At 34.9% G+C, this 8,459-nt stretch overlaps 1 protein-coding gene across 1 annotated transcript; it reads right to left on the reverse strand.

Moving 5' to 3' along the window:
* Positions 1-440: 440 nt before the first annotated feature.
* LOC112818688 (ankyrin repeat domain-containing protein 26-like) lies at positions 441-8,392 on the reverse strand. The gene is made up of 6 exons (XM_073890599.1): positions 8,182-8,392; positions 6,364-6,547; positions 5,484-5,621; positions 3,115-4,050; positions 1,569-1,721; positions 441-470 (listed from the first exon to the last, which is right to left on the reverse strand). The coding sequence occupies exons 1-6, from the start codon at positions 8,289-8,291 to the stop codon at positions 441-443; spliced, it is 1,551 nt and encodes a 516-aa protein (XP_073746700.1). The 5' UTR covers positions 8,292-8,392.
* Between the last annotated feature and the right edge of the window lie 67 nt (positions 8,393-8,459).

Raw genomic sequence — 8,459 nt, forward strand, 5'->3', positions numbered from 1 at the left:
GACAGAAAGGACACCACGAGGAAAAGGCTGAGAGAGGGTGAAATCAACCCAATCCACTCCGAGGATAAAATCTGACGGCAGGGAAATCAAAACAGATGCCCAGACAATAATTAAATGAACGTTCAGAGCAGCATTAATGGCCATAAAGTGGGAAACAACCCAAAGGTGCATGAAATGATGAACGAACAAGGGTTTTGGCCCACAATGGAGTACTGTTTGACAATAAAAAAACAATGAAGCACTGATAGACGCTGTAACACAGATGAACCCTGAAAAGAGGAAGTGAAAGAAGCTAGTCACAAAGGACCACACACCGTGTGACTCCCTGTAGATGAAATATTCAGAATAGGCAACTCCATAGAGGCGGGAAGTAGACTGGTGGTTGCCTGAGGCTGGGGGCTCAAGGACGAAGGGTTTCTTTTCAGGGTGATGAAAATGTTCTACTTGATGGCAGTGATAGTTGCACAACTCTATGAATACCATCAGAAACATTGAACTATACATGTTAAATGGGCGAATTGTATGGTATGTGCATTATATCTCAATAAAGTTTTTAAAAATTCCACTGGGGCCGCCGGGGTGGCTCGGTCATTAAGAGGTTGCCTTCGGCTCAGGTCATGGGGGCAGGGTCCTGGGATCCAGCCCCACATCAGGCTCCCTGCTCGGCGGGAAGCCTGCTTCTCCCTCTCCCACTCCCCCTGCTTGTGTTCCCTCTCTCGCTGTGTCTCTTTCAGATAAATAAAATCTTAAAAAAAAAAAAAAATCCAATGGCAGGACCTAGATAATTTTCTTAATTCTTAATTTCTTAATTCTATCTTTTGGGTGTATATACTACATATGATCTGAATATTTCTATGCATTTACAATATATCTAAAAGGAAAAGAAAATGAAGGAAATGCCTAAGTTCAACTGGTTTGTAAAATGACTTTTCTGTACAAGTTATCCTAAAATCAGTACAGATTCTATATCCATTCATAAAAGTGAACACGAGAAATAAGACAATTTTCTGAAACATTCCATTAAACATTATCTTCTGATTTTATATGGCTCACTCATCATGGTAACAGAGATACCATTAAAAAACATTGCAACTGAGTGGCTCAGTTGCTTAAGCATCCAACTCATGATTTCAGCTCAGGATCATGGAATCGAGCCGGCGTGGGGCTCTGTGCTGGGCAAGGAGTCTGCTCGAGATTCTCTCCCTCTCCCTCTGCCTCTCCCCGCACTCACGCGTGTGCATGCGCACGTGCTCTTGCTCTCTCTCAAATAATACATAAATCTTTAAAAAAATTGTTTAGTAGGAAAAAACAAGTCCCTCAATTTCTGTGAGGGATGCACAAGTCTCAACTTTCCTAAGGGTAAATACTGTAAGAAAAAAAAAAGTATAACACAAATAGAAGAATGAAAGTCAAAGTTTAAGAAATAAGTGCATTGTGAAGATACTAAAATTGCACTAAATTATAATGAAAATACAAAAGAAAGTGGTCCATGGAAATTAGCATCCTAAAACACTTTATATTAACCTGCTACAGATTAACTGTTGACACATGCTACATTCAAAACATACCTGACGTCTGTTTTGACCTAATTTCTTCCTCAAATCCTGTGTCTCATCTTCTAAATTAATACGGCAACGTGATGTAACCTCCAGTGAAGCCTCTGACATAGACTGTTTTTTTAGGGCATCAGCCAGTTCTAGCTGAAGGTGTCTCACGGCTACCTAATAAGACGTTTCTGTTACTGATTTTATAAATTATCTTACTATTAAGTTATGTTAATAATACGTAACTCGAACATATGTACTTTGAAAAATATCACCACATACAGGTGTGATCCTCCTGCCTGGTCAGTATTAGGTTACTTAGATAATTAATTCAGCCCCACTATCCATTCCTTGTTGATGAATCTGCAAAGCTTCCCAGCCTACTGAAGACTCAAAAAGAAATGGGTATATAGGTGAGCCTAGCAGTGGTAAATTCAACATTATGAAATGTTTTCCCTCTTTTTTATTAGAGGCTTAAATTAATGTCAAAGTTCCTCACATATTCCATCCTCTGCTCAAATCCTTCCAAGAGATTACTATCTCAGAACAAAAGTGAAGTCATTCTAATGGGCTTCGAGGCCCTAGATAACCTGGCTTTCACCTCCCTCCCTGACCTCCATTCCTGCTACACAAGAATCCTGCCGCCCCCCGTTAATCTGAAAATGGAGATCCAATGCCAAATTAATATATTACAGATATAATTCTCTTTGTATTGGACAAACTCATGCCCAAATGATAGTAATTGAGCTTTGAAAGAAGCAAATTATTTGTAAAATTGCCTTAAAAAATTATAAATAGCAGTGGGAAGATTAAATCAAACAGTTTTGCTAAAGCTCACCACAGTTGTCCCAAATTATAATTTAATGAAAAGTGCCTGCAAAGAGTTAAAAGGTCATAAGATACATGATTTCAGACTAAAAATTCAAATTTATATAAATAAAAATAAAATTATTCCAACCTAAGATGTATAAAAAGCTACCAAAGGAAAAGTACTGACATACAGCATCTACACTTCAGTTCATGTGGGAAATCTGGAATAAACCGTCAAGTCCATCCACTTAATTGAATCTCAATTTCAAAATGCTCATTTCAGGTATGAACATTTCCATTTATCTATTCGTCATGGTATTAAAATGTGGTGACAAAGATTAAAGTTATTATTTTAGCAGTATAAGACTAAATTATTAATATCAGCCTACTATCTATTAACAATTGATAACTTAACCTCTTAAACTTTCATAGACGACACAACAATTTTATTCAAATTAAAGCACCTCTCAAATCTTAATTTTTATTTACTGGATACAAGTTATGCTGAATTAGAGTCTCTCTATTTTTTATATTCAACTAGATTCAAAATTCAGCCATAATCATTCAGGTCATGATCTCGGGGTCATGAGGTGGCGTTCTCTGATGTGGAGCCCTCTTGGGATTCTCTCTCCCTCTCCCTCTGCCCCACTCCCATTCATGTGCAGGTGCACTCTTTCTCTCTAAAAATAATAATAATCAAATATTACTTTGAATTTTCTCTTAGAAAGCTTGAAAAATATTTATCTTTCTGGATACTTACTTCTCTTTCTGCTTTCTCCTTTTCATACTGATACATTCTTTCTTTTAAAAGATTACATTCATTGATTAACTCTTTATTTCTTTCTTCCAGCCAAAGACCTTGTTTTTCACTTTCAGCTTGAAGTTTTTTTATGATATCCTGAAACTGGTCTTGGATATTAATTACGACATTTTCTTTACTGGCAGCTTTGTTGTGAGCATCGTCTAGTTGCTGTTGAAGCAACATATTTTCACTTTGTAGTTGAGATAATCTCTCCTCTAAGGATTCCTGCTTTCCGTGTTCATTTTGATACATGTGTTTCATTTCCTTTTTCTGACACTGTGTTTGACTTAGGTCTCTTTGTACACATTCTAAAGCCAAAGTCTTTTCCCTGAGAGCATCTCTTGTGTGATGGAGCTCAATTTCTAGAGTATTGAATTTACTTTCAGCTTTAGAAAGGTTTTGAGAAAGAAGCTCATTGTTTTCTTTTAGGTTAGACACATCAAACTTCAGTTTGTCCTGCAGACGAAACCATTCATCTTCTGCTCTCTGGAAAGCAAGTTCTAGGTCTCTTTTTGATGCCTGACTTTGATCATAATTCTCTATAGCAGTAGCTAGTCTAGCTCGGTAAGATTCAACTTTTCTGTCCAGTCTGTCTTTGTTTTGCTTTTCATTCTCCAGTTTAGACTTTAGCATTGTATTCTCAGTGGTCAGAGCATTAATCTGTCCACTATATTCTAATATTGTTTTTGTTAATGTTTCCACCTTCAGTTTTATGATCTCTTGAAGACTGACATTGTTTTCTTTTCTAATTTCAATGCCTTCACAATATTTCTTTTCCATGTCCTGGTTCTTATTGTTTATTGTGTCTCGATCCAGTCTTAGCATGGCAATTTCATCCTGCCACATGTGGGTTTTAGGCAACAGATCTTCTTCTTTTTCATGACTATTAGAAATCTAAGTAAAACAAAAGAGACTTTTAGCTGGAATTCAATAAAATGACATTATCATGATTTTCTCTGAAATTAAAGAATAACCTATGTTTATACAATGAATAGGTTGCAGTTGGTGGATATCCCAACTGGAAAAGAATAAAGTTGGGTCCAAACCTCAAACTTTAGACCAGCATAAATTCCCACAGGTTCAAAAATTTAATTGAAGACAGTGAATGCATGAAAGGAAGAAAGAAACCAAGACAAAATGTTTAAGAATCTCAGAACTGGAAAGGTCTTTCTCTGATTTACAACAAACCCAGAAAGCCTGAAATAAAAGATTAATAAATCTGATAGATAACAGTCTGATATCTAACACAGCTCCCCCACAATATAAAATCCCTAGCTCTGCATTTATTTTGACAGATTAAATTTCCTAAAATTCTTTTTTCCTGACAATATTCCATAGAAATTCTACTTTTCTAACGTTTCTATAGTCAGTTATAAGAATTACACCTACTGATAACTGACAAATCTAAGCACTATACTATAAACACTTCTACATACATCAGTGAACTTTTTGGTGTTCACAACTCTAGAATGGAGAGCTTAAAAACATTAAGTGAGCTGCAGGACTTTCCCCGGGTCTTCTTACTTCACTACTAGTGCTCTTACACCAAACCGCAGCTCTTCTCTAGTGTAAATCATAAATACAAAAGAAACCTTATGTTTCAAAATACTGATGGTAAATAAGGTAAAATTTATACAGCTCTTAGAAAAATCATGAGATTATTTGCTGCTGCAATAAATTTCCTCTTCATGATGTTTAAAATGTTTAAAATAGGGGAAAATACACTGAGCTATTTTAGTAGGAATACAACACTCATCAATACGTTATCATTAGCATATGATTGTTTCAAAAGCGCTTTGGATACTACTTGGAGCAAATGGCTACTTTCTCAAAAGTAGAGACTAAATCCAAAATAAAGTCTCTGAACAGGCTACACTCTTCCTCCTGTTCATCACTGGCAGTATTAAGCTAACTTCTCTTTCAATACAGAGGTGATGAAGTAACTGCCAAAAATTGAAACATATGTTGTTAGTAGCAATAGTTTTGAGCATATGGAAAGCTCATCAATTCTTATGGAAAATAATAAAAGCCTCTCCTTTGGATGAGGACATTATGAACGTCACTATTTGACTCTTGCAGACAAACGCATTTAAATTAAGGATATTACTTTATCCACTGGACCAAAAATGTCACCACCACCTAGGCCCCCCCAAATACATACACACACACACATATGCTTTAAAAATCCTCTATGCTTTCCACGATCTACGGTGTTGGTTTTTAAAATATATATATGCATACATGGAGAAAAAGTAATTTTAGAAAATAAAATGTATATATATACAAATACATACACACATGTACTTAAAAATAACTAAAGAAAATACCCCAGAATTCATTCTGTTATTAGCCACTTCCATCTCCGTTTGTTTGCAAAGCTGATTCTTTAGAATTCCATCTTGTAATACTCTGGCATTCTGTTCTCCAGAAAGTTGTAACTTAGCGTCATTTCGCTCTTCTACAACCTAGAAGACATGTTTTCATTAGGATTTTGGATCACACCAGTAAAAAAAAAAGTCAAAAGCTTAAGAGAACTAAAAAAAATGTTCAAAAGTAGTAGCCTTTTTAAATACAAGGATTTTTATCCTGCCTGAATAACTCAAATTTTAATTTAAATGACAGCTAAATTTGTCATAGAGTAAAAGTACAAGAAGATATAGAATGTGAAATAAAATTTCTTTACAAAACATTTAACTAGTTCCATCATAGTCTCAAGGCGATTTAGCCTGTATTTTAACATTAAAAATCCAAAACTGAGCCTGGGTGGCTAAGTTGGTTAAGTGTCCTACCCTTGCTTTTGGCTCAGGTCATGGTCTCAGGGTTGTAAGATCCAACCCTGAGTCGGGCTCTTCATTCAGCGCACAGTCTGCTTGAGCTTCTTATTCTTTTCCCTCCCTCTCCCTCCCCCTTTACTCCTTCCCCTGGTCATGGTCTCTCTCTAAAAATAAATAAAATCTTAAAAAAAAAAAGGCAACATTCACATTTATCTCAATTTACCTTCTATCCCTTCATTCAGGAAATATGTAGAGAGCATATAGGAGAAGCCAAGAATCCCAATAAGTTAATAATTTTAGATAAAAATATTATAGTTCCTATTAGGATAAAATTAAAGTTTTTATCTGTTTTATACCTAAATAATATACATTAAATCACGGGGATATTATAAATAATATTGATCGAAATAGGCAATTTATATCAAAGATTTACCTGATCCAAATTATTTCTTACAGTCCTCAATTCCACATCTAGTGTTCCAAGAGAAAGTTCAAGTTGTTGTTTCATTTCGACTTCTTTATTATACTGCTCTTCTTTTTCTCTGAATTGCTCCCTCATTTTTTCATATAATATATCAGCATTTCTTCTTTTTTCTTTTTCACATTTTAAGGTAAATCTGCAAATAAATGTGCTTATTTTAAAATGTTTTGTAAGCGATAAAAAGTTCATTTTATGATCTGGTTCCAGATCATACGTTGGTTTATTATCCAAATGAAATTTCTATGTTCTCAATTTTTTTCCTTTCTCGGGCTCATGTTTAATTTCTCACTTCAATCTCTTCCAAAAGATATATATAGTTGAAAAGAAGCAATGAGAAAGCATTACGCAGCTTAGTAATAAGTTTTAGTACTAACTCTGGTAGATATTGTAGAGAAAGGAATTTTGAAATTATTCAAGAAAGTTAGAATTAAAAATTATCATTTTTCCCATACAGTCATAATCACTCCTCCTCCATTAGAACAGATAATTGAGTTACTAATTAAAAAGAGAAGTTGCTCTTTATAAAAAAGTTTATAAATTCACTAGAAGTACATTTCTATTTCACAAAACATCACAGGTACCTCCAAAAATAATTTGCAGTATAAGACAGCATCTGCAGATGTCATTTACACAACATACACCTGCAGATTACTGTGATCCAGAACTAGGCTGGGGAGTCGAATATCTGTTGCCCTATACATTTTATATTTCTTCTGCAATACTCTCAATTTACCTTGTTGATGATTATTCATTTTTTTTAAGATTTTATTTATTTATTTGACAGAGAGAGAGAGCACAAGCAGAGGGAACAGCTAGGCTCCCTGCCGAGCAGAGATCTGGAGATGGGGCTCGATCCCAGGACCCTGGGATCATGACCTGAGCCGAAGGCAGACCCTTAACCAACGGAGCCACCCAGGCGCCCCTATTATCCATTTTATAAATCATTTGAAAACCCCTTTTAGAACAACACAGGATCCACATTAAGTAAACAATAAAGAGTCGTACGTGCTTACAGCATAGACTTTTGGATTAATTTTATAAGAGAGAGATTGAAAAAACTGAGCAGTAATCATTTTCCATCTTACTTTTTAATCGCTGCGTATGTTTAAAACTGAATAAATTTTAAAAAGTTTTCCTGTCTTGAGAAAAATGGCCATTTCATACTCTGTTGATGGGCATACAAATTAATATAAACTTCCCTGAGAACAGTTTAAAAATAGGATCAAAGACCTTCTTTAAAAATTTTTATACTTTAAGCAAACAATACTATATTGAAGAATTTATTCCAAGTAAGGAACCAGAATTGTAGAAACAGATTTATATAAAAGATATTCCTTACAGCATTAATTAAAGTATAGAAAAATGGAAAATAACCAAAATTCAATTTGTTAAACAAGGAGGATTCCATATGGTGGACTTCTATATGGTCATTAAAATTATGATATGGAATATACATTAAATTATCAGTAGAAGTATTCACTGTCAAGAACTTGCTGAATTATTTTGAAGAACCTCATACTTCACACTACTAAAGAAGTTGTCTTCCCTAGAAAAATTCCAGAGGGTAAGGTAGCAATTGTAACACTTCTCCTACACATCTGTATTACAAAAGTAAGTAGTTCAAGGGGCACCTGGCTGGCTCACTTGGTAGAGCATGCAACTCTTGACCTCGTAGCTGTGAGTTCAAGCCCCACACTGGGTGTGGAGCCTATTAAAAAAAAAAAAAAAGGTAAATAGTTCAAATATTTCCTTAAAACCAAGATGTCATACCTCAAATGGCCAAGTTCTTGTTCCCATTTCACTTTTTGATGCCCTAACTGCGATTTCAATTCTTTTGTTTCTGATGGCTCCTTTTGTAGTCCATTAACCTTATTTTCCATTTTTGTATTTTTTCTTTTAAGTTGTTCTACTAATCTTTTATACGAAAGAATCGCATCCTGGATTTTTAGAAAAGTAGCAGAATCTACATCACAGAAAAAAACAAGAACAAATAAAACATATAGGGCGCCTAGATGGCTCAGTTGGTTAAGCATCCAACTCTTGGTTCC

Source organism: Callorhinus ursinus, unplaced genomic scaffold, assembly GCF_003265705.2.
Source record: "Callorhinus ursinus isolate GAN/ISIS: 27379988/994484 unplaced genomic scaffold, GSC_fseal_2.0 scaffold1122, whole genome shotgun sequence".
Classification (NCBI taxonomy): domain Eukaryota; kingdom Metazoa; phylum Chordata; class Mammalia; order Carnivora; family Otariidae; genus Callorhinus; species Callorhinus ursinus.